At 59.6% G+C, this 25621-nt stretch overlaps 1 protein-coding gene across 2 annotated transcripts; it reads left to right on the forward strand.

Moving 5' to 3' along the window:
* Positions 1 to 203: 203 nt before the first annotated feature.
* RASA4B (RAS p21 protein activator 4B) lies at positions 204 to 22678 on the forward strand. 2 transcript variants are annotated; one of them, XM_019988098.2, is made up of 21 exons: positions 204 to 398; positions 5230 to 5286; positions 6800 to 6913; positions 7395 to 7456; positions 8572 to 8701; positions 10555 to 10636; positions 11216 to 11347; positions 11573 to 11664; positions 12952 to 13069; positions 13308 to 13458; positions 13782 to 13846; positions 14162 to 14274; positions 14525 to 14717; positions 14948 to 15085; positions 15904 to 16048; positions 16214 to 16383; positions 16853 to 16990; positions 18192 to 18327; positions 19862 to 19982; positions 21877 to 21941; positions 22039 to 22678. In XM_019988098.2, exons 1-21 carry the CDS (start codon positions 334 to 336, stop codon positions 22128 to 22130), a joined length of 2379 nt encoding a protein of 792 aa, XP_019843657.2. In that variant the 5' UTR covers positions 204 to 333; the 3' UTR covers positions 22131 to 22678. The 2 variants fall into 2 exon arrangements, with proteins under 2 accessions (XP_019843657.2, XP_070636184.1); XM_070780083.1 differs by lacking the exon at positions 204 to 398 and adding an exon at positions 4606 to 4747.
* Positions 22679 to 25621: the final 2943 nt, after the last annotated feature.

Raw genomic sequence — 25621 nt, forward strand, 5'->3', positions numbered from 1 at the left:
AACCATCGCCCGCCCCCGCCCGGAGCAGGCCCCGCCCTCACACCGCTTCAGGGGCCCAATGAACGCCGCGGCTCGGGCCGGCCCCGCCCACCCTGGGGAGCCCCGGCCGCCGATTGGTTCGTCCGGGCGCTGTGTCTCCGCACGTGGGGCGGGGGCGGGGGTGAATGAAGTGGACAAGATTCCCCCGCCCCCGCGTTTACCTCCCCCGTCTTGCGGGGCCCGCCCCCCTCCTGCGCCCAGTCCAGCGCTCGCTCGCCCGCCCGCCTGCCGGCAGCTGCACTGAAACCTGGCGTCCGGCTCCCCTGGCCAAGGACCCCGCGTCGCGGACCCGCGATGGCCAAGCGCAGCTCGCTGTCCATCCGCATCGTGGAGGGGAAGAACCTGCCCGCCAAGGACATGTGAGCAAGCCTGGGGATGGAAACCCCAACTGTCCAGGAGGGGTGCTGCCCCTTATGCCCGCCTGACCTTCCTGGGGTCTACACGGCCCGCCCGCAAGTAGAGCAGTGGTGGCGAGGGTGTGGCGAGTGCGGCTGCGGTGGGAGACAGTCAGGGAAACGGGGACAGTGAGATTTGCTTGGAACACCGGACAGGGGATGACAGGGAAGGGCCCGGGACTGGGGAGGGGGCGGGGGGTCTATAAGGGGCCTTCAGTGAACGGGGAGGGAAGGCGGAGGCCCACAAGCGGAAGGGGCTTTGATAGAAGTGTAGCTGGCATGGGGGTGACATCGAAAAGGAGTTGTCTTTGTGCACTGCGGGGGGTGTGGCTGGAGGGGGTGGAGTGCCCCCCTAAAAACGAAGGATCTTCCTCAGTAGTTCTGAAACACTTAGTTCCTGGCAGTATGCACCCTGCACCCGAAATGCCCTGGGGCTTCCTGCTGTGCCTTTGAAAAGGGAAGGAAGAGTAGACCTATTGGTCAAGAGGCAGGATCTGTGCAGGATGGGGTGGCTAGGGAGTCACTGTTCTTGTGTCCTCAGCTTTGCCTGAGGAGCAGCCTTTAACCCTTAAAACCACCCAGCAAGGCCGCTGTCACTGATCCATTTTACGGATGGGAAAACGGAGGCTCCGAGAACAGGGAGATGCTGGCCCCAGGTGGCAGAGCAAGGTCTTAATCCTAGGGCTTCTCACAAGCACTGACATCTAGGACCTTCCCTGGCCCCTGGCCAGATTTGAGGTTTCCAAAGCACCCCCCTCTCCCCCGCCACCCTTCTCAGTAGATGCCAGAGCTGAGCTGTCTGATGCCATTGCCGCCTCCCTCCTATGAGCCTTGGGCGGCTCATTGTCCACCAAGTCTCAGTTTCCCCGCTGTAAACTGGAGGTGGAAATCCCTCTCGGTGGAGGGTGATGGAAAGTATGAAGCCTGAGGGGCCTGGCTGCCTGGAGGAGGGGCGGGGACGGGGGAGCCCGGAGGCAGCCTAGGGTCCAAAGTCTGCTGGCTGGCAGCCTCCCCACCCCTGGCTCCTCAGCGGGTGCCGGGATGCCGAGGGGGGCGGACCCGGGAGTGGGGCGTAGGAGGAGGGGGCTCAGGCACCTCCCTTGCGCGCTCGCACAGTGGTCCCCGTGAGTTTCCCAGCACGCTCAGCGCCACGAGCAGTTCCAGTTCAAGGCCCCCTGGGCCTGAGGAGGCCAGGCTCAGCAGTTGCCATGGCAATGGGTGAGGGAGGGTGCTGGGCGGGCTGTGTCAAGGTGGGTTTCGCTGTGTGAGGGGAGGGGAGCTGGAGCTGGGAATGTGGTCTCTCGGGTGGGGAGGCAGATGAGCTTTGAGAAGGGTCTCGGTCTCCAGGCCCAGCCTCCAAGCACCGGCCGCCCGCCGCCCCCCCCAACCTCCCGCCCCCTGCTGGCACCGGTATCTAGGTCAGCTTGGCCTCCTCTGGCTGGTGGCGGCTGGGAGGTGCAGCCCCTCCGTCTGTCGCCTCCCTCCCCATCCCCGCAGCACTGGCCCTAGTGCCTGACTCCAGGCTCTTAGCAGCCGAGGGCAGTGAAACTGTGCACTCTGCCCACTTGGGAGCCCTGATGCCCGGTTCCCCAGCCCAGCCCTGCGCAAGGGAGGGACACCTTCGCGGGTGCCTCCATCCCCAGGGGAGGGGTCACCAAGTTCTGTGGGTTCTGCCTCCAGAATCTCTTTGCTTGCCCTGCCCTCCTGTGTACTCCCTTGCCCTCCCCTCTTTTGGTCTGTCTTCGCCATAGTGGCTGGTATAGGCAGCTCTGACTCATCAACCATCTCTTAGATCCAGCTGTGAACCCGCGCCACCTCAGGCCCTCACATTTGGGCTGTTGGCCCCCCACTCCCCTGCTCTCGCACATGTATGAGTCTTCCCGCCTTCAAGCACTTCCCTTCAGGGGTGGCTGGAAAACTCCTATTCATCCTTCAGGACCCTTTCCAAACTTCTACTTCCCTCCAGAGCTTTTTCTGGCGCCCTTGGGCAGGGTTCCTTGTCCTGTAGCACTTTGGGTCAGCTGGAGTTAGGATGAAGCCCTTGGTACCAGTTGCTCCTTTGTGGGCTGCCGGTGCCACATGATTCTGAGCACAGGAACCATGACTCATTTGTCTCGGCGTTCTCGGCGCCCTCAGGGACACCTGCTCCATGGTAGAGGAGATTCAGATGTGTTGAGGACCTTTCCCATGCAGTCCTCTTTGTTCAGTCGCCAAGTCGTGTCCAGCTCTTTGCGACCCCATGGACTGCAGCACACCAGGCTTCCCTGTCCTTCACTGTCTCCCAGCGTTTGCTCAGATTCACGTCCATTGAGTCACTGATGCCATCCCACCATCTCCTCCTCTGCTGCCTGCTTCTCCTCTTGCCCTCAACCTTTCCCAGCATCAGGGTCTTTTCCAATGAGTCATCTCATATCTACCTTATACACCTGATCACTGGAAAAGGCCCTGATGCTGGGAAAGATTGAGGGCAAGAGAAGAAGGAGGTGACAGAAGATGAGATGTTCGGATGGCATCACTGACTCAATAGACATGAATTTGAGCAAACTGTGGGAGATGGTGAAGGACAGGGAAGTCTGGCGTGCTGCCATTCATGGGGTCACAAAGAGTCGGACACAAATGAGCGACCGAACACTGCTCCAACAAACGTTTGTAGATGGGGAAACTGAGGCTTAGGATGTGGAAGTCCTTTGCCAAGGCCACACAGCCGGTAGGGAGAGAAGTCAGGAGTCAAATCCACTCTTCTGCTGACAGACCAAGCATCCTATCTGGACCCAGGTTGCAAGCTTGCTGTGGGGCTCAGTGGGTACCCAGCCTTGCAAATGCCATGCAAAGCATTTGCCTCAGTCATGGCAGGGGTTCAGAAATCTCAGGAGGCCCTCCCTGAGTGCTGGAGGCAGGGGTGATGGTGGTGAGCCTGCACCCCTGGGCCTCATGAGCCCCAAGCCTGACTCACGAGCAACATCCCTTCCAGCTAGCACTTGGATGCCTCTGAGGACCGGGAGCTCGCCTTCATTCTTGGTGAACCATCTTGACTGAAACAGTTCAGAGGAGGGGCGGTCATCACACAGTGGCCACCCGCCTCTCTGCCACTTCCATTCGTGGGTTTTTAGTCCCCTTAAGGGCACAGGGCCCAGCAGTGCTCCCCGAACAGCTTCCAGAGCCCGCTCGGTTCTGTCCTGCTTCCTCCCCATCCTCGGGTGCCTGGGCTAGCCAGAGAGGAGCTGAGTCTCATGGTGACTGGTGACCCGCTGGCTCCCTTGCCCAGCGGCCCTTGGGACAATCCCGGGGCTATTTCAGGATTTGCCCTGATCCTCCCCCTTCTACAGCCTGGAAACTGCCAAGGCCCTAAATATAGAGGCCCCGCAAGGAGCCAGGCTGGGCCAGCAGCAGCAGTGAGTGGTTTGGGTAAGAAGTGGGAAGGGGCCCAGCCCAAGGGCCTCATCAGGGCAGACAGCACAAGTCCCAACAGCTGGCCAGGGACCACCGTTGGGCTCAGGTCCTTAAATGCCCACTCTTTTTTTACAAAAATATTTACTTATTTATTTGGCTGCACTGTCTTAATTGCAGCACATGGGATCTTCTCTAGCTGCAGTGCATGGACTCCCGTTGTGGCTCGAGGCCTCAGTAGTTGCCTTGCTGGGGCTTAGTTGCTGCAAGGCAAGTGGAACCTTAATTTCCCAACAAGGGGGCAGGGCTCTTGAACAATGGGAGAGGGTTACAAACAGAAGATCAGAGAGTCCAGGGCGGTTACTAAACACAGTCTGTGGGCTGGCCCTCACATCAAGTCAGCTACCCTGTGAGGTGGCGAGGTGGCGTTACAGATCCCAGTCTACGGGGAGGAGGGACTGAGTCTTGGGAGACATTTACCATCAGTGGCAGGAGAACTTTGTCTCCAGTAGCTTCCTCTGCAGGAAGATCCCCTTTTGAGTAGGGAACTGGGCTTGGAATTCCCCAACCTCCAACATGCAAATCCAACATCTCCTTCCTTTTTATGGGTCGCAGACCTGAAGGGCACTTCTGGAGAAAGTCCACTCCTGCTTCTTGCTCAGGAGTGACCCTGGGCCTGGCCAGGGCTGCCCTCAACCCCAGGAATCCCCCGGCAACAGAGACAGGAGGAACCAAGCCATCCTGGCTTTCCTTCCCTATTTATTCTTTCCCAGATGGCAGGGAGCTTGAGGCTGATGGATGTCCATTCATTCATTCATGCCGCTCAACAAACACTCACGGGGACCCAGTCTTGTGCCAAGCCCTGTCAACACAGAAGTGGTCCCTACTCTCGGGTTGTAGTCAGGCAGAGGAGGCAGTTGATGATGGTATGTCACTAGCGGTGCTGGGATGGGAGGGGAGACCTTACTCCCTGCCTCTGGGACAGGTGAGGGCTCAGAGGAGGGGGGCTGGGAGGGGGTCTTCAGAGGAGTGGGAAGGCAGTCCAGGCAGAAGGAACAGCAGAAACCAAGGCTCAGAGGAGAGACTGACGTGGTGGAGGGGCTTTTGTGACTGTTGTTTCTGTCCTCCCCTGGACGAGGCAGGGTTTGGGGGGCTGTGGGAGCCGGCAGGAAGAAGTGACCTGTCCTGAGCTGGAGAGGCAGTGGCTGGGGAGCCTTGGTGCAGGTTCCTGCCTTTGCCTCACCAGCCCCCTCCCAGCCCAAGAGTGGGGGCACACTTTTCAGCCTGAGTAGTCTTTGGGTCCCAGCCTGGGACCTGGTGCCTCAGCCTGGACTGTCCTTTCTCCTGGGGTGGGAGGAGGGGTGCGCATGGCCCGCCCGCCCCCATCAGTCCCTCCCCTCTCTTGCAGCACCGGCAGCAGCGACCCTTACTGCATCGTGAAGGTGGACAATGAGCCCATCATCAGGTACCGCCCCCGCCCCTCCCGCCCCGCCCACTCCTCCCGCCCCGCCCCCCAACTCCCACGTCTAAGGGCGTGTGAAATTTGCATGGAGATAGCCAGGGCTTGCAGCTTCTGATTTCTTGGGGCCCATTAGGCCCTGACAGCCTGCTGGGAGGTGAGAAAAGACCGACTAGCCTTGCTAATTACTGACCTTAACGCCCATAGAGGGATTATCTACTGTGGGCTGGGCGCTCAGCCAAGGGCCTCCCACCCACTCTGTTCCTCTTGACAACTTTACAACCGGCCAAAGGGCCAGAGGATAATGGCGGGTAACCACAGCTGTCACTCAGGGAGGATGGACTCTGCCAGGCCCTATGCTAAACCTTTTGCAGTTTAATACTTACCATGAGCTCCATACAACAGCATCACATCCCATTAAAAAAAAAAAAAAGCTAATTTGCCCAGAACGGCCACTTCCCCTGTGCTGCATCCCTTTCCCCGTGGGCCCCATGATCCTGGGCAGGGTCTTTGCTGTCTGCTACCCTCTCCCACGAAGGCCTTTGCCTCCAAAGTTCATGGCCAGAGCCGCTCCACCCTTCTGCCCACTGGGGTGCCCACTGCTGATCAATAGCCAAGGCGGTCACTTCAGCCCCACAGTGCTTCCCACCTGCAAACAGCGTGCTTTTTTCCAGGCTCTCTCCAGAGCACCGACACTGTGGGGGATGGGGTGAGCAGGGTGGGGAGATGCCTGACTGCTTGGGTTGTCTCAAGGACAGACAGGGAAATCAAGGCCCCAGAGTTCAAGTGGCCTGTCCAAGAAGTGGTTGGGGTGAAGGTGATCCCCTGAGCCTTCATCAAGGTCCTTGGAGGGTTTCAGCTTACCCTGCTGAGCCCTAGGAGTTTTGGCGGGTTTATTTTGGTCACACCGCACAGCATGCGGGATCTTAATTCTGCGACCAGGGATGGAACTCACCACGCCTCCTGCAGTGGGAGCACAGAGTCTTAACTGCTGGACCATCAGGAAAGTGTCTGGAGCCCTATGAGTTGAGGGTTCTGCCCTGGGATGAACCAGAGCTGGCTCTGTGGGGCAGGCTCCAGACCTTGGCTCTCAGGTTCCCCCGCAGGAGGACCGTCTGTCCCCAGAGTCAGCTTGGCCATCCCCCTGCCTCCACCCTCAGAGAGTCTCTTCAGTATCAGGAGCCAGGGAGGCTGGGAAGCTAGCCTTCCGGTCCTGGCTCTGCCGTTGTCCTGCTGTGTGACCTGAGGCCAGTGACTGCCAACTCTGGCCTCAGTTTCCCCAAATGGAAAGTCGCCTGACAGATGCAGCCAGTGCCTGCCCCAGCCAGGGCAGAGAGCATGGTCAGGAGGGGATGATGGGCGGCGGACGATGGAGGGACAGGGAGAATCATCACCCAGCAGAGCAGTCGTTCCGGGAAACGGAGGGGGATGTGGGGACAGGTGGGCTCGAGCCCCGCAGCGCCCACCGCCCTGTCCCGGCCAGGGGTCTGTGGGCGGTGCTGAGGGTTGTCTCCTGCAGGACAGCCACTGTGTGGAAGACCCTGTGCCCCTTCTGGGGCGAGGAGTACGAGGTGCACCTGCCGCCCACCTTCCACTCAGTGGCCTTCTACGTCATGGACGAGGATGCTCTCAGGTGGGCGCAACCGCGCTCCCCATCCCGGGCCCGGACCCCGCCCCTGTCCCTCTCTGGGACTGCGGGTCACTTTGCCTCCTCTTTACAGCCTGGAAGGAGGGGGAGCCCAGGGGACCTGCAGGGCACAGGGCTTAGATGTGCAGTGTCTGTGTCCGTGTGGGTGGATTCACTATGCTCACACCCCACCACGCGTGCATGTGTGTGCTGCGCTGTGTGTGCATGGGGATGTGAGCTTAGAAACAGGCACCCGGAGAGAAGAGCTGGGCATGTAGGTGGGCACATGCGTAAGTCCACGTGCAGACACATGCCCCTGAGAGGGCCTGCCAGAGGGTCACGGGTCCTGCTCCATGTAGGCTCCTGTAAGTGACCGCACTGTCAGCCTCCCTGCTCCCAAGAGGGGCCCTGAAGGGGGTGGGGTGGGTTGGGGGTCTCTGGTTCTGCACCAGCCCTGCCCAACTCGGGTTCCCTCTCCACCCTCCAGCCGGGATGATGTCATTGGGAAGGTCTGCCTTACCAGGGACACGCTGGCCGCTCACCCTAAGGGTAAGACCCCAGGAGGGAGGCCATGCTGGCTTCTCGTCCCCTGCCCTCCCCCACACTGGTCTGCCCAGTCCCCAGCCCATCCCCTGCTCCGAGACCTTCCTCTGGGATCCTTCAGTCCCCTGTGCTCAGGAAAGCCATCTTGGGCCTCCCCAGAAGGGCCCATGGCCCTCTCCATTGCCTATTCCCTGGTCTCTGCCCTGTAGCTGGGACCATTCTGCCCCCCTGGTTGGGCCCACATCCCCCGGGGGGATGAGGGGCTGCTAGTGAGATCTGAGATCTCTGCACGCAGAGGAAGGGGCCTCTTTATGCTCCGTTGTCAAGGGGTGGGGTCACCTCGTCGCAGTCTGGCTGGCTGTGTGCCCCACTGGGTCTCCTCGGCCTGGTCCCCAGTGTCCTCAGTCGAGGGGGTTGGCCTGGGGCAGGGCGTGGCTAGAGAGCCCCTGGAGGATTCGGGGGACACTGACAGTGTTTGGAGGGGTCAGCCCTGCCCCAGCCTGGCCATGTGACCTGGTGCCGCCTCCTCCAGGCTGAGTCACCATCTGCCAGTGGAGGTTCAGACCAGGAGTTCAGAGGTGCTTCAGGCTCTGCTGGCCTGAGCCCCCGTGACTCCTGAGGGGCCTCCCTGGCACACACCTGCTCCCATCCCTGAGGCTGGGGCAGGCCTGGCACGGGGGGAGGGCCACTGCTGACTCACGGGGCCTCTTGGCCCCTGCCAGGCCTGAGTCCTCTCCTGCTTGTGGCCCCAGCTGGCCACTCAGGGGCCATTGGCCCCCGTGATGCCATCCCCTTGTCGCACCCCCATCTGTCGCGTCCTCCTCCCGGCAGCCCACTCTCCCTGTCTCTTAAGATGGGGAAACTGAGGCAGAGAGGCCAGTCCCAGGATGGGGCAAGGGCAGGGCCACCAGATGCAGCTTGGCACCAGGCTGGACTTGGACTTTGAGCCCACTGCTGTTCAGCTCCTGACCCTCGGTGTCCCCACCTGCCACTGGGGGCAGCAGCCCCGGTCTCCCGGGAGCTTGAGAGGACCCCAAGGCAATCGTGCAGGGGCCCGGGGCGTTGGGCGGGGGTTGCTGCAGGAGAAGGGCCAGGCCCCTAGCTGAGCTGAGGCCCCTCAGGTTTCAGTGGGTGGGCCCACCTGACCGAGGTCGACCCTGATGAGGAGGTGCAAGGTGAGATCCACCTGCGGCTGGAGGTGGTGCCAGGGACCCGGGCCTGCAGGCTGCGCTGCTCTGTGCTGGAGGCCAGGTGAGCTGTGGGGAGCTGGGCAGGGGGCCCCCTGGAACTAAAGAAGCCCACCGTGGGTGCTAGGCCTCCTCTCCCTGATGCCACCAGGCTTCCTCCCTGGACGGCAGGCTCTGGGGGGGGACTGGGGACATGAAGATGCTGCCCTGGTGACCCCGTGGGAGGCTGTGTCTCTTAAGGGCAAGGATGCTGCTCTGATGCTGGACTTCCAGGCATCCTCGAGCTGTGGGGGTGATGGGGGAGGGGACCCTGCTCCCCGATCGTCCAGCCCCAGTGCCAGGACTGGGCTTCCCCTGGGTTTAACTTCAGTGTCAACTTGACCTGACTTGTGGGGTTGGCGGGGAGCCCTCGATAGGGTAGGGTGGTTGGGGGGCAGCCCTCGATAGGGTAGTGTGGTGCGGGGGAGGTGAAAGGAGTTGCTGAAAATCTCCAGAGGAAAGGGTGGGGTTCTCCCCGGAGGGAGAGTGACTTGGATGGGAATCTGGGGCTGTCACCTGTGCCAGGGAACCCCCCGCCCCAACCAGGGTATTTTTAGCTGCAGCTCCACTCCCGTCGGGGCCTGAGTGTGAGTCACACACACTCCGTGAGAAGCACCTTCCTTTCTGGCTCCGACCCACCTCCACCGGGTCCTTGCCTGCCTCCGGGGCGGGAGCGGGGGCGGCCCGTGGAGGGACCCACCAGCCGGCCGGCACCTGTGGAGTCCCCGCGGGGTGGCTGGCCGCTCTGGAGGAAGGCCTGCCTCCTGAACGTGAGGCCTGTGGCTCCCCTGGGCTTTAGTTTTGCGTCCTGGGGCTGGGACACGCACAGCCAGTCCCAGGGAAAAGGGCTGCACTTGGACAGACATACAGTCACCCCCTCATGCCCTGTCCTCCTCGCGGACCGTCCACCCCTCTGCCTACTCACTTCCTCCATCCTCAGCCTCGCCCAGGCCAGGCTGTGTAACCTGAGTGCTCACACGCTCACATGAACACTCACACACATGCACACATGACCTGGCCTCCTCTTAGCAAGTGACGGGGTTGGGGGCGAAGGGGGGACAGCGGTCAGTCAGACCCCCCTTTGGTGTGTGAGAGGACTTGTCCCCCGCTGTCCTCGGCTTTTGACCCCTTAAGGAGCTGCCTTTGTTGCAGAGGCAGGAAGAACATTTTCTCCTCCTGTTTCTGGGCAGATTCTCAAGGCCACGCTCTGGAATTTTAATAGGCAGTTCTGAGAAGGAAAGAGAAGCAGTCACAAGAGGCGTAAACTGGAAAAGACAAAAAAGAACAGAAAATGATATTTCCGGGGAAGGGAAGGCGGGGCGGGGGGTTTGTGATTCTTCCAAAGAGGGTGCTAAGCCGGGGGCGCCGTGGCCAGATTTGGTCCTGGTGAAGGACCAGCTGTGGGGAGAGGGCAGGGTGGTGGTGGGGGCTGCTCCCCAAGGGCCCCCTCAAGTAGGAGGGGGTAGGCCTTCTAGGAGCCCGTTACCTCCATTCAAGGGATTGTCTTCTCTACTTTCTTGATGAGGAAACCGAGGCTCAGAGAGGTGAGCCTGGCCCTGGGAACGGAGGGCAGCGAGGTGCGCCCTTGGGCCAGGCTGTTCCAGGCTGCACTCGCCTCGCGTCCCTGCCGCCCGAGGAGGTGCAGCAGGAGTCAGAAGGGGCCTTGGAGGACCCTTACCCTGGTGTGGGGAACACATGGGGGGGTCCATGGGGTGAATGCAGTGGGAGTCAGGGTCTAGAAAATGCAGAGACACTCTCCACAGCCTCCCAGCTTGCGCCCAGGCCTTTCCAGCCTGGTGTAGGGTCACCCCACAGTGGGGTGGGGGGTGTCCACCTAGGTGAGGCTGGGTGACAAATGGGTGCTCTGGTCCCTCGCAGGGACCTCGCCCCCAAGGACCGGAATGGCGCATCTGACCCCTTTGTCCGAGTGCGATACAACGGCCGCACGCAGGAGACCTCGGTGAGGAGGCTGGAGGGCCGGGAGCGGGCCGGGGGGCTCCAGGACCCGCCCAGGCCCTCATGGCCTCATCCTCTCTGACCATCACCGGGGAGGTCAGCTGAGGTCTGCAGTCTCTCAGAGGAGGCTCTGGGAAGCAGGGTGGCCTCTCCCAGGGTGCACGGTGTGCCGCGACAGTCTGCCCACCTAGGGGTTAATCTGCCAAGTCCACCCCCTGCCCACACTGCTTTTTTTCTCAACTCCGGGAAAAAGCCAGGGTTGGGGGTGCTCAGCCCTGGTGGGGAGGGCGTTGAGACCTGGGTTCTCAGGGCAGCCTGCTACCATTTTGCTGTGTGGCCTTGGACTAGTGTCTTACCCGCTCTGGGCCTCGATTTCCCCACTTGAGAAGTGAGTAGGGGTTTGGACATGGAATCGTTACCTCTGCTATCTCGGGGCCTCTGCGCGGACGAGGAGAGATTGTTGCCTCAGAGCCCCTTCGGGGAACCCAAGGGAGGTGTGTGGGGTGGCCCTGCGCTCAGGTGGCCCTGGGGAGACTGGTGGAGTCAGCCCGCCTCCAGTGATCAGTGATCTCTTTTGGGGCAGATCGTGAAAAAGTCATGCTACCCTCGTTGGAATGAGACGTTTGAGTTCGAGCTGGAGGAGGGGGCGGCGGAGGTGCTGTGCGTGGAGGCCTGGGACTGGGACCTTGTCAGCCGCAACGACTTCCTGGGCAAAGTGAGCACCCTGCCCCTTCAGGCCACCCCTGCTGGCCTCCATTCCGGCCATCCCATCCCACAGAGGGCCACCCAGGAGGCCCGGGACCCCCCGGGTGCTCAGGGACCCTCAGCAGGTACCCCCTCTCAAAAGAACAGTGGTTGGCAAGGAAGGGAAACGAGGATCCCAGCCTCGGGTCGTCCCCACCTCTCCCCCGCCAACAACCAAGGCCTGTCCTACTCCCAGGTGGTGGTCAACGTGCAGAGACTGTGGGCGGCCCAGCGGGAGGAGGGCTGGTTCCGGCTGCAGCCTGACCAGTCCAAGAGCCGGCGGGAAGAGTAAGTGCTTGGGGCTTGGCCACAGGGGTGGCGGGTCTGGGCCCTGGGAGGCTTAGCCTCGGCTCCAGCAGGCAGGCAGGTGTGCCGGCCAGGAGTGATCGGCCCCGGATTTCCTGTGCGCTTGTCCACCAGGCCAGCGTCTTCTCCTCTTCCCCTTCTGACAGTCCTGGACTCAGCCCTGACCTCAGAGCTCCAAGGCAGTACAAGTCTCCTGCTTTCAGTCTTCTGGCAGATTCTAGAACAAGCCTTCAGATACTTTCCCTTTAAGGGTGTCTCTGCAGACCCTAGACCAGAGTTCAAGTCCCCAGAGCTCTGAGTCAGTGTCCCTGAGCCATAGCTCTCACTCTCCCCCCAGTTTTCCAGGAATGAGGTTGCCAGATAAAATACAGGATGTTTAGTGAAGCTGAATTTGGGATAAACCTTGAACTGATTTTTTAGTGTATGTCCATGAAGTATATGAGACAAACTTATATTTAAGATACTCAGTGTAACTGAGTGCCTTGTATTTTCATTTTGTGAATCTGGCAACCCTATAAGGAAGCCCTCTGGCCCGCCCTTGTCCTCTCCTCAGCCCGGAAGTGGAGGAACAGCAGTGTCCCCACCTCGAATGGTTCAGCTCTGTGTGTCCACAGGAGGTCCCAGACCCCCCCCCCACCACACACCCTCGTCAGGACAAGGGTTGGGTGGACCACCGTGTCCAACTCCAAGACGTTTCCATAGAACCAGCCACGGCAGTCTTGTCACTTGTCACTTAGCCGGGCTGTCCTGCAGGCAATGGGGGTGGGGGGCCTTAGAGACTATCAAGCCTTGGTCAGCGGCCTCCCCAGGAGGGGCCAGAACAGGGGAGCTTGGAAGTTAGGTCTAATGTGGCAAGTTGCTTACCCAGTCTGAGCCTCAGTTTCCCCTGGCAGGTTGTCATGAAGCTTGGGGATTTGCTTCCAGTGTAAAACATACACATGGGAGCTGTTCTCTGGGAGTTGACAAACTCAAGGCCGGGGGGCCCAGCACGCCCACATGGTTGAAGCCTGGGGTCCTCGGGAGTCTCGAGGTGGCAGGGAGCCAGGCCTTGAAGACGGATGGAGCTCCCCTGAGGATGGAGGCAGCAAGGGCTTTCCAAACAGATCAGCCAGGGCAGAGAATGGGAGGTGGGGAGAGACAATGCGAGGAAACCCCAGTGGAGGGCCGGCTGGCTCAGAGGGACAGCAGGGAAGACAGAGGCAGTAGGGAAGGGGCCGGCCCCGGGCGGCCTGGGTCCCTGGTGGAGAGGTCACGGGCTGCCCGTTCCAGGGGCCACCTGGGCTCCTTGCAGCTGGAGGTGCGGCTGCGGGACGAGACGGTGCTGCCATCCAGCTGCTACCAGCCCCTGGTGCAGCTGCTGTGCCGAGAGGTGAAGCCGGGCACCCAGGTGAGGGTCCCCCGGGGAAGGCGGGAGGTTCAGGGACCCTGGGTGTGTCCTCCCCGTCCTTCTAAACATGCTCTGAAGAGCGAAGATCTGAGTTGTCAGAACCACCCAGTGCCCCGGGCCCCTCCGTCCCTTGGGACAGTGGGCCCCCTTCCCCGTGGTCCTCTGCGGCCCTCAGAGGAAAGGGTTGGGGTTCCCCTGTGTGTCCTGCAGCCCCGCCTCTCCTCGCCGCCCCCTGCAGGGCCCAGGGCAGCTGATCTCACTCATTGAGGAGACGACCAGCACGGAGTGTCGCCAGGAGGTGGCCACCACCCTGCTCAAGCTCTTCCTGGGGCAGGGACTGGCCAAAGACTTCTTGGACCTGCTCTTTCAGCTGGAGCTGAGCCGCACCAGTGAGGCCTGGGAGGGAGTGGCCTGTCAGGGCACTGGGTGGGGGTGGAGGGCCAGGAGCCTAGGACTCCAGGGATGGTCGGAGGGGAGAAATCCCGGAGTCCTCCTGCAGGAGGCCGATGGGTCCAGTTAAGGAGGGAGACGGGTCAGATTTGGAAGTAAAGGAAAAAGCAAAAGGCAGAGATGGGATGCTGAGTTGACAGGTGGCCAGGAGGCTCTTTACTGAGTGGTCAGCAAGGAGCCCCTAGTCCCAAGCTCCTCCATCCTTCTCCCCAAAGCCTTGTCACTCTCCCAACCCCCTATCCACGGGAACCTCTGCTTGCAGGTGAGGCGAACACCCTGTTCCGGAGCAATTCTCTGGCCTCCAAGTCCATGGAGTCTTTTCTGAAGGTGAGGTTGCATGGTATATTGTCTTTGTTTTATGGAGGAGGAGACTGAGATTCCTAGAGGCCAAGAGACAGAGCTGCACCTTAAACTTGACTCATCTGTTTCCTGTCCAGGGCCTTTTAAGGCTAAGAATTCCGTTCATTCATTCATTCATTCATTCATGTAGCTGCAATTTGTTGAGCAGCCTTCCCCTGTGTGTGCCAGGTTCTACCCTAGGTGGCTACAGCAGGCAGATGGTGGCTGGGAGGCCAGCTGCGGGGAGAGGGAGGGTAGCTGGAGGTGGGAGGCAGGACCAACGCGGCTCGCGGTGGCCCCCAGGTGGCAGGGATGCGGTATCTGCACGGAGTCCTGGGCCCCATCATTGACAGGGTATTTGAGGAGAAGAAGTACGTGGAGCTGGATCCCAGCAAGGTGGAGGTCAAGGATGTAGGGTGAGGCCAGGGGTGATCCCTGAGGGTGGGGTGGGGGACGGACAGGGGGACGGGTCAGACCCTCTGTGCAAGTGTGCGTGTGTTTCTGCCTGAGTCGGCCTTTCGTCCGCTCTGCCCATTTGTGCGTTGACTGTGTCCCTGTCTCAGCTGATGTCTTTCTACACCTGTGTCTCCGGGCGCCCCTGTCCGAGTCGTGGGTGCAGGCGCTGACCTCGATCTTTCGGCGGGCCCGCCCCCGGGGCCCACTCAGGTGCTCTGGACTGCACCGCCCGCAGACCGAGGCCGAGGTGCTGGAGCAGAGCGTGCAGACGCTGTGCGCCCACCTGGGGGCGCTGCTGAGCGCACTCAGCCGCTCGGTTCGCGCGTGCCCCGCGGTGGTCCGGGCCACTTTCCGCCAGCTCTTCCGGCGCGTGCGCGAGCGCTTCCCCAGCGCCCAGGACGAGGTGCGCCCTCTGTCGGTGGGGCTGGACGGAGGGGAGAAAGTGGTGGGAAAAGAAGGGGCGGGTGTCTCAGGGCCTGGTAGGAAGGGGCCTGATTGATGGTTAGAAGCCCAGGTTGGGGCCGGGGTCAGGAAGATCACGGGAGCTAGGGAGAGAGTCCCAAAGGGAAGGGAGCTGTCAAAAGAGCCCAGGCCTCGCAGAGTCCAGCCCCCCACTCTCTCGCGCCCCTCCAGAACGTGCCCTTCATCGCCGTCACCAGCTTCCTGTGCCTGCGCTTTGTCTCTCCTGCCATCCTGGCGCCCAAGCTCTTCCACCTGCGAGAACGGCACGCGGACGCCCGCACCAGCCGCACCCTGCTCCTGCTGGCCAAGGTGCGGGTCTGCGGACCCCAGCGGAAGATGCCCAGCTGGGTTCCCCACTGTGTTTCACACTGGCTCCAGGAACGCCTTGTGACAGGCCGCCGGGACCCTCCTGTGGCGCTGCACATCATAGTTTTCATAGCTTTCTCATGGTCGCCCAGTCTCATGATTAAGGGAACAAGTCTACGAGCTGGAGGGTGCCCAAGGCCTGGTCGCACCGCCTGTTGGGAGAACCGAGGCCTTCTAACTCTCAGATCTACGGACTCCCAGGCTGCCCTTATCTCCCTGGCACCAGGCTGGGGCCAGGGTACCCAGTGGAGCAAAGTCTGCTATGAAATCCACAGAAGGTCAATAGACTGGGCCCGAGTAGTTCCTAACTGTGGACTTCCCTGGTGGCTCAGATGGTAAAGCGTCTTGCCTACAATGTGGGAGACCGGGGTTCGATCCCTGGGTCGGGAAGATCTCCTGGAGAAGGAATGGCAACTCACTCCAGTACTCTTGCCTGGAAAATCCCATGGAAACAGGAGTCTGGTGGACTGCAGTCCATGGGGTCCCAAAAAGTCGGACACGACTGAGCAACTTCACTTTCACTTTCAGTCCCAACTATAAGTTCCCTGAAGTCCGCAAACTGTGACCCGTGCCCCGCCCCTGCCCCGCTCCGGTACCCAGTGGGATAGAGTGGGTCCTTGAGCAGAGCCTGGGTCGCCTTCTGCCTCCATTTCTACAGTGGGAGTAGCACAGACTGGGTGCGGGGGGGAGGGGCCGGGAGTGGCCGTCGCCTGGCGTCTGACTCTAGCAGAGTCTGGCCTTTCCTGCTGTCGAACCCCTAGGCGGTCCAGAATGTGGGCAACATGGACACGCCAGCTTCCAGGGCTAAGGAGGCTTGGATGGAACCGCTGCAGCCCACGGTGCGCCAGGGCGTGGCCCAGCTGAAGGACTTCATCACCAAGCTGGTGGACATCCAGGAGAAAGACGGTGAGCCCTTCAGGGCGCGGCCCCGCCCCCTGCCCCGCCCCCTGCCCCGCCCAACTCAGTGCCTCTCGCTACTCCACCCACAGCCCGATGTTGAAGTTTGCTTCGCCCCCGGCCCAGCCCTTGCCGCCCGGGGCTCACGTTTTGCCTTCCCTCCCTGGCCCGCAGAGCTGGACCTGCAGCGGGCCCTGAGTTTGCAGGCACCCCCGGTGAAGGAGGGGCCACTCTTCATCCATAGGACCAAGGGCAAAGGCCCCCTCACGTCCTCCTCCTTCAAGAAGCTCCACTTCTCCCTTACCACGGAGGCCCTCAGCTTTGCCAAGACCCCCAGCTCCAAGGTGGGTGAGGGCACCAGAGGGTAAGAGGGGCTCTGAGGGGTTGGAACACCCTGGAGGCACCTGTCCCTTCCTCTTAGCCCACCTCAGGGACCACCGGGGTCGGAGAAGAAAGCCAGGCAGGGGCCGGCTCCTGGTGGCAGCCATAGGGTGACTTAAGACCTGTGAGGAAGAAGGTCCTCTTTCTAGGGGGTCCTGGGGTGGGCCGTGGCTGCAGTGTCTGGCCCTGGCTTCTTGGTCAGGGGTGTGCGCGAGTTGGGCACTGAGGCATGCTCAGGCCCCCAAGAGGCCAGGTTGAGTGCTTGTACTCTGTCCTGGCTGAGGTCACTCTCAGAGCAGACTCCTGGGAGGGTGGGTCCTCTGGATCCCCAGTGCCAACCCCTGGTGCTGCGGAAGGGGAGACTGAGGCCCAGAAATAGGAAGGGGAGTGACCTCGGCCTGCGCCTCCCTTCCCCTGTCCCCGTCCCCCTAGAAAAGCACCCTCATCAAGCTCGCCAACATCCGGGCAGCAGAGAAGGTGGAGGAGAAGAGCTTCAGCAGCTCCCACGTCATGCAGGTTATCTACACGGATGATGCGGGCAAGCTCCAGACCGCCTACCTGCAGTGCAAGGTGTGGGCCGTGTGGAGGGGAGCCCTCGGCCAGTGGGGGTCCCGTGGGAAACTCTACCCCCCCGCCCCGCCCTGGGTGGGCTGGAGTGAAGGCTGAGTGAGCCTCTGACCGCCTGTCGCTGTATCAGGCACAGCATGGGTGTGAAAGCTGATGTGAGTGCCGTGGGTGTGTCTCTTGGGGTCTGGGTGCCTGGGAGGCCATGCCCATGTCTGTGTGGCCCTGTCTTGGCACCCACGCATAGGTCTTAGGTCTCAGGGCGGTCCAGCGGGTAGATGAGTGTGTCCCCGTGTCTTGAATCTTCACATTGTATACATTTGTTGGAACTTGTCTCAAGTTGGTGTCTGTGTGTTTCTGTGTGTGTGTGTGTATGTATCCACACATAACAATCGCACGTTTATGCAAGTGTGTGGCTGTGGGTGATTCTCTCGGATCCCTTTCTCCTCTTCATGTATTAACGCATTCACTCACTCATTTATTCATTCATCTAAAAAATATTCATTGAGTGCTTTCTAGGTTCTGGGCACTAATCTAAGTGATGCAGGTACTGCAGCAGACAGAACAGAGTCCTTGCCTTCATGGGCTTCCATCGCAGGGAAGGAGATAGATCCGTAAATAGATATTTTAAATGTCAGTGAAAATATTTGACATTATTTTAATGTCAGTGCTTTGTTGACATTAGCAATGGAGACAGAGAGACAGGGAGGGGACAGAGTGGGGTGCAGCAGGGAGGGGCTCTCAGGGAGGGCCTCTGACGGCAGCATTTGAGCAGGGACATTGAACAAGGGGGACGGTGGAGTGGGTGGGGACGTGCTTTGTTCCCCAGAGTGACTGTCTTGGATGCAGGGGTGGGAGGTCACAGACCCATCCGACGGGGCGCAACCCCCGAGGACTCCCTGATGGGTCAGAGTCTAGAGCCACAGGGAAGAAATGGTGACACATGATTGACAGGTTGTGGACTGCCCAGGGGCTTGGCCGAGGGGACCGTGGGGGCTGAAATCCAGCCTACGCTCTCTTTACCAGGCCATGTGCTGGGTATGGGCTGCCTGCATCTGGAGAAAGGGCAGCTTTTCCTAATTCCCCCAAAGCTGCTGAGCCAGGTCTCAAGACTGTGTAGTCCTGAGAGGCAGGGCAGTTTCAAGGATGGAGGGCTTCCTGGAGGCAGTGACCTCTCATCATGGCCCCTCCCCCTCATCCCCTGCAGAGTGTGAACGAGCTGAACCAGTGGCTGTCTGCGCTGCGGAAGGTCTGCATTAACAACACTGGCCTGCTGGGCTCCTACCACCCTGGCATCTTCCGCGGGGATAAATGGAGCTGCTGCCACCAGAGGGACAAGACAGGTGGGATGCAGGCCAGAAACCCACAGTGCTGAGTCTGTCCCCCATAGACCTCAGACCCCTGCCTGGGACATGGGGCTATGGAGCCCCACCTCACTGGCCAGCTGGGAGCCACCAGGGCACCTGTGGGCACTCCTGAGGCCAGCCAGGCCATGCAGGTGCTCTGGGCAGAAAGGGTCCCGTGATCCGGTGTTTTGGGACCTGCCACTTGGTGTGTACAAAGCCTGTGGGTGCCTGAGAGACCCTGGAGGAGGCAAGAGTTAGAATCCCATATCTGCCGCCATCTAGTCCAGCTCCTTCTGAACTCCTTTCCCAGGGAACCCTTTTTCAGCCCAATGAATGAGCTTCTTGCAGAACCAGGGTTCTAACACGCTTTAGGGATTCCTTGCTAAAGAGGGCTGAAGAGAGCTCCTGAATTTGCATATTGCCACACTGGCAGCCCAATACTGGAGCTGTGAGTTGGGGGTACCCTGGGCCTTGGGCCCTAGAGGGATGGCAGAGAGAAGCTTCTAGAACTTTCAGTGATGATGGAAATGGTGTGTATCTGTTTGGCCCAATGCTGTGTGTGTGCCAGCTGCAGACATGCGGTTGTTGAGCACTTGTGATGGGGCGAGTGCAGCCAAGGAGCGAGTGCAGCCAAGGAGCTGAGTTTTGAATTTATTTTAATTTCAATTCATTTTGATATGAATGGTCTCATGCAGCTAGTGGTTATCTTCTTGGACAGCAATGTTCTTGAAGGTTCCACATCTTCCTGCATTATCTGTATCTGCTTTACAAAATTATTGCTTCCCAGTTACAGAGGACACTCAGCACTTTGGGCCCCCACCGCCTGCAGGCCAGGCTGAGCCTTGAGCCCCGTAGCTCGGCATGGTCCAAGCCCTGGGAAGATGGTCCACCCACTCATGCTCAGCTCTGGCTCTGACAGGGAGCAGTGGCAGCTTGTTATGAGTGTGTCTCTGGCTGATGGGCCTGGCCTGCAGCCTCCGGCTATAACGTTGTGGCGAGAACCCTCATCGGTGGCGCAGCGGGGCTCTCCAGGGTGCTATGAGGCAGGGCCTGATAGCCGCGTACTGTAGAGGGGGAGACTGAGTCTTGGCAAGGGCAGATGTCTGTGCCAAGGTCTTGAAGCCAGCATGTGTCCGAGCCAGCTCATTCCAAGGCACAACTCTCCTGGCTCCTTTTACCATGACCTTATGTTTCTCGGCTGCTCCCAGCTTCCTTCTAGGCAGGAATCTTCCAGAAAGTGGTCCAGCACTCTAGGTTGTATCCTGCACAACTTCCACATCCTGCAATTATGTCAGTTACTGCTCAGGAGCTGAACAGGAGGGAGATAAGGGGCTGCCCCCTGAAGCGTGGGCGCCACCGACTGGCCCTGGGCCAGACCTCCCAGGCTGTGCCCCAGCCCAGCCCTGCAGTGGGGGGCCCCTGAGTCCACCCCTCGCCCTCTCTAGGCCTCAGTTTCCCCATCCGCGTTCCAGGAAGTCAGATGTGAACACTCACAGTGCCTGCCTACCACTCTGTCCCCTCTCTGCCCCAGATCTGGGCTGCAACAAGACGCGGTCCTGGGTGACCCTGCAGGAGTGGAATGACCCTCTCGACCACGACCTAGAGGCTCAGCTCATCTACCGGCACCTGCTGGGTGTGGAAGCTGCATTGCGGTAAGGAGGCCCATTCGGGGGCAGCGAGGCCCACGGGCAGAGCCTGGGCAGCCCCCAGAGATGTGCTGGGGGCCGGGGTGGCCAGAGCCAGGACCGGGCTCAGGGCTCCTCTACGGTGGCTGTTCTCTTCCCTCCTGATCTAGCCCCCACACCTTCCTGGCTAGGGCACCCACGCCTGGGGAGGGCAGTGTGCCTGGATCTCTGCAGCATGAGGCTGGCTGTCTTTTGGATGAAGGTGCAAAGGGCTGTGGAAGCCCCAGGGTCAGGCTGTGGTTGATTTCCGCCCCCTCATCTGCCAAGCACTTCTATGGGGCCCTCGGAGCACCGGGACTGCCCTCAGCCAACTCACTTAATTCAGTGGTTCTCAGCCCTGGCTCTGGCTTATTTTAGTTTTATTTTTGTACTTTATTTTTTAAAATATTTTTCACTGTGCTGAGTCTTCATTGCCTTGCAGGCTTTTCTCTAGTTGCAGTGAGTGGAGGCTACGCTCTAATTGCATCATGAGGGCTTCTCACTGCGGAGGCTTCTCTTGTTGCGGAGCACAGACCCTAGGGCCTCTAGCCTTCAGCAGTTGTGGCTCCCAGGCTCTAGAGCAGAGGCTCAATAGTGTGGCACACGGACTCAGTTGCTCCGAGGCATGTGCGACCAGGGATCGAACCCATGTCTTCTGCTTTGGCAGGCGGATTACTTACCCCTGAGCCACCAGGGAAGCCCCTGGCTCCAGCTTGGAAAACATGGGGTGCTTTTTAAAAACCACCTTTTGCAGCTACTGAAACAGGTGGATTCTTATCATCCCCCATTTAAGCCAGGAAGCAGCAGAGCAAAGATTTGAACCCAACCCATCTGGGGCTCAGGTGAGACCAGTGCCCAGGCTCTTAACCAGCACAGCCTGCCTTGAGGGCCTCCCCACCTCCGGAGCCTCTGACCAGACCCGGCCCATTCCAGCCTGCTGCCCAGAACTTCTGCCCCACCAGGAACTCCAGCCTCTGGCCCGACCACCTGTCCACGGCCCCCTGCTGCGTTAATTTCCTGCAGCTGCTGAGGCAGATTATCATACATTTGTTTGCTTAAATAGCACAGATTTCTCTTCTTCTAGTAAATGTTGAAGAAGCAAATGAGCAGAGGAGTAAGGGACCAGACTGACCCCTTGGGGTCACCTGGGGCAGCTGACGGGGAGGAGCTTGTTAGGCCTCAGCAGAGGGACACATCTCTCCCAGAATAGACCCGGGAGACAGTCAAAGGGCTGAGCCCATAGAATTCCTCAATAAGGGGCACAAGGTCTGCACGGAGGCTGCTCACCTTCCCTCTGTGTAAGTGCACAGAGGATTGTACTTGAGGGGCCTGGGGTGCCATTGGTGAACGCCGGTCAGGAGCCACGCTTGAAACAGCATTCTCAGGACTTCCTGGTGGACTAGTGGTTAAGACCCCGTGATTCCAGTGCAGGGGGTGCAGGTTTGACCCTAGGTCTGGAAACTAGGATCCTACATGCTGTGCAGTGTGGCCAGAAAGAAAGAAAAAAATCACTGTCTCCTGTTTCCAAAAGAAAGAAACTCATCCTGTGGGCAGTTAACACTAGGGGATGTTCAGGTTCCGCTTGGCCCTCTTCCCAAGGGCCCCTCCAAAACAGGAGCAACACGATTCAACTTTGGTTTCCAAACTGCCCTTGCGGGGGTGGTGGGGGGTGAGGGGAGAGGGGGGACCAAGGGAGGGGGCTGGAAGCTGGGACGAGGAAGGTGAGTGGGGGCCAGCTGAGACCTGGGCCCGTATCTCTGCCTGTAGATTGGAAAAGTCAGCCCCCTGCCCCCAGGACCCCCGCCAGCTCAGGAGGCCCAGCTGGGGTCACCCTGGGTCCTGTGGGGACATGGGAGCCTCACACCCTGTCCTCTCCCCCCAGGGAGAAGCACCGACAGCTGAGCACGGGCCCAGAGGCAGGCCGCGGGCCGACGGGCCCTGGGGAAGGTAGGTGCCACCCACCCCAGCCCCCTTTTGGGCATTGTGGGTGGGGCCTCCCTCCCCAGTGGGGCCCTCTCTTCTCTGACCCCGCATCTCCCTCCAGCCCCCAGGGACCCGCTGGCCGAGCTGCTCCAGGTGCTCGGGGACCTCCAGGAGGCCCACAGGTCTAGCCCAGCAGGTTCACCGCCCTCGTAGCTGAGCCGCATCCTGGAGCTGCAGACGTGAGGATGCCCCGCAGGCTGCGCCGCACCCTGCCAAGTGCTGGGAGACCCCCGCGCACTCTCAGCATTTCGCCTCACTCCCTCTTACTGGGGTGCAGGGCCCAGGTCCCTCCTGGGCCGGGGGAGTCAGGGGACAGGGGGCTCCGGAAGTCCAGGGCTGACAAGGCTTTGGCCAGTCATCGCCCACCTGATGTCTCCAGGGAGCTTCAGTTGCTCTCGCTCCTCTGTAAGGCCGGGCTGCTCCCCGCCGCCATCGCTTCCGCTCACCCCAGGCTGCGCCAGGGCCCTCCTCTCCTGCCCAGGGCAGAGCCAGCCAGAAGCCACCCTTTATGGTGGCCCACTCCCAGATGGACTGACACTTCTCGGACCCAGAGAGGCAGGAGGGTGCGCAGAGCCCAGGAGACCAGGCCTGGACCTCAGCACCCCCTTTGCTCCCAGCCGCCACCCCCCCTGCTCCTGGGCTGTGCCCCCCGGGAGAGCATCGAGGTGCTTATTGCCAACAATAAACCTGCCGTGACTGCGGAGGCTCTGGGGTCTCGTGATGGGGGCCAGCTGCTGGCGGGGGTGGCTGAGGACTGGGCGCCAGCATAGACTGTGTACCCCTGTTGCCTCTTCTCTGCTGCCCCCCATCCTGAGGACTTTTTTCTCATCCCACCTACCGTCCCCACCACACCCCTCGGTCCCACTCATCCATCCCACAGGCTGCGAGCCTGACATGCCTCACCAGCTGCCCCTCCTTGCAGCCCCCAAACAGGCCCTTCAACCGGGCCTGCAAGAGGAAGCAGGTCAGAACCTCAAACCACGTGGCCTGGCCCTGCCAGTGTCCCTTATGCCAACCCCCTCATCCCAAGCAGGACTTCCTTGGTCATCACCTCCCTGCCCTCCTCCCAGTCCCTCCCTAGGTACACAGGAACCTTCCACGTAATTAGCAAGACAGAGGAGGAACAGGGTCTTCTAGCACGTTCTTAAAGGTCTCATTCAACCAAGCTTAGAGCCTCCCCTGTGAGCCCAGACCTGGGACAGTTCCCAAGGGCCTGGGTTACAGGCAGGACCCTTGACCCGGCTGACTAGCCAGGCTCTGGGGCAGGACCATCTGGGCAGACTGCAAACTGGGTTCTTTGAGGGGTGGCCCAGAAAGGCAAAGAGGTGGAGAAGGTACAGGGGGCTGCCCCCTCCCCTCAACCCCGTGGCTTTTGGGGCCATATCAGACTTTTCTCCTGGCCACAGCCTTGATGGGTGGTTCCCTCCACAGCTTACACCAGCTCAACCCCCTGGATGTTCATCTCTTCTTGGTCATGATTCTGCCAGCCTGTGGGCCTCACCAGCTTCTTTGCAGGGCTGGGCATCCCCTCTCCTTCCCTGGCCCAGGGCTCAGGGCCAGGGGGCCTCAGCCTGCTCTTCCCTGCCCCCATCACCAACTCGTGCTTCTCTGGCTACTTCCCTAGGGTCTCACACACATCTCCTGCCTGTTGGCTCTTCTTGGGTTTCAAGGACCTCCTGATCAGGCAGTATGGACCCCAGGGTCTGCTGAGCCCCAAGGCATGGAGTGAAGGGGAAAGACAGGTGTGCACTTAAAAGGGGCTTGCACAAATAGAACCATGGGGGTGGGGGGGTGGTTTTGACCACAACCCTTGGCATGTGAGATCTTAGTTCTCTGGCCAGGGATCAAACCCACATCCCCTGCACTGGAAACTCGGAGTCTTAACCACGGAAACTCGGAGTCTTAACCACGGCACCACCAGGGAAGTCCCAGAACTGCAGATTTTAACTGCATACACACACAGCCAGCCACCCACTGGCAACACTGGCCACCCTCTCCTCCAGTGGATCTGATGTGGGCGTGGTCACTGCCACCCTCTCCTCCAATGAATCTGGTGGGGGAGTAGTCACTGTAGCCACCTCTCCCATGAGTACCCACTGGTCTAGGTTCTCCTCTCAGAATCGGAGCAGAGCTCCCTACAGCGCAGGATGCTACGTTCTTTTTGGAAGCCCCCTGGAAAAAGGAGAGAAGAGACTCTTTCCTTCCCTCAAGTCCAGGCGGTCCTGCAGGTCACCCTCTCACCTGCCCAGGGATTCTGTACCACTCCCTGGGATCGCCAGGCCTGTTATTCACCCGCCCCCCAGATGTCTTGAGAGTCTGATTGGGCCCTCAGACAGAGGCCTGCAGCCCTGGGGCTGGCATTCAGTACAAAGCAGACACCCTGGGAAGCCCTGAGTGGGCCTAGCTCATGTGGTATGTGCATTTCTTCATCCTCTGGGCCGATCCCATAGGAAATCTGGGCAAATTCCCACCGACCTCCTCTTGGGAAACTCCTGTTAAAATATAATTTTCAAATATGTTAAAAAATGACTCAGACAAATATAGCATGAACATGTAACAAAGATTTATTACACTTCAAGGAGGAAACGAGTGTTGAGCAAAGCTGGTTCACAGACTATTTTGAGAAGCTGGGAAATGTTAGAATAAGATGGTGATATTAGATACAAAACTGGTGGATGAAGTTTTGTTCTGTATGGGATGGAAACCTGCAAGTTAATAAGTAACTTCAGTGTCTGGGCTCTAACTGAATAATAAATATCAAAGTCAAACACGGGTTCATTCCCCAAGATTAGGGATTGCCAGATTTTTCCTCCAAAGGCCCAGGCATGCAGGTTTTGGTCACAATTATTCTTGTAGCACAAAAGCAGCCACAGGCAATGAGGAAACCAGTGGGGATGGTGTATTCCAGTAAAACTGTCGACTTAAAAAACAGTCACAAACTAAAAGACTCTTGGCCCAGAGAGTCAGGTTGGTGTGGGCCTCCAGCATATGACATTTTCACACCACAGGTCTCAAGCTCAAGTAGGAAATAGTCCTTCCCAGGAAGTGGTGAGGGAAGCTCCAGATTTCCTTGGGGGCTCCACAGCTGTGGTCCAGACCTGAAGAAGTATCTAGGGAGCTGTTACAGCTCCAGTAGCCAATCTGAGACCCTGGCCCCTGTTGCTTTGACTGCTGAGGTAGGACTTTTATTCTAAGCTGTAGTCTGCAAATATCAACCAACCAGAACCGACTCACACACTTATCCTTTTGAGTTCCTCTCACAGCTATGTTGACTCAAAACAAAAATACACAACCCAGAAGTTGGAAGTTATGTGGGGTTTTTTTTTTTTTTTCTGCCCCACGTGGCTTGTAGGATCCTAGTTCCCCAACTGGGGATTGAATTGGCCCTCAGCATGACAGTGCTGAGTCCTGACCACTGGATAGCCATGGAATTCCCGAGTGAGTTCTATTTTATTGGGGATCCTACTGAGGACAATAGCCTGGGAGACAGCCTTTCAGATCACTGTGAGGAACTGCTCCAAAGAGGTAAGATAGGAGCCAGGATATATAGGAGCTTTCTTGTTTTGTTTTTGTTTTTTTTTTGCTGAAAAACACAACACATGTAGTCAAGTATCAAAAGATCGCTCCTTTGATTGCTGAAAGAA

Source organism: Bos indicus, chromosome 25, assembly GCF_029378745.1.
Source record: "Bos indicus isolate NIAB-ARS_2022 breed Sahiwal x Tharparkar chromosome 25, NIAB-ARS_B.indTharparkar_mat_pri_1.0, whole genome shotgun sequence".
Classification (NCBI taxonomy): Eukaryota; Metazoa; Chordata; class Mammalia; order Artiodactyla; family Bovidae; genus Bos; species Bos indicus.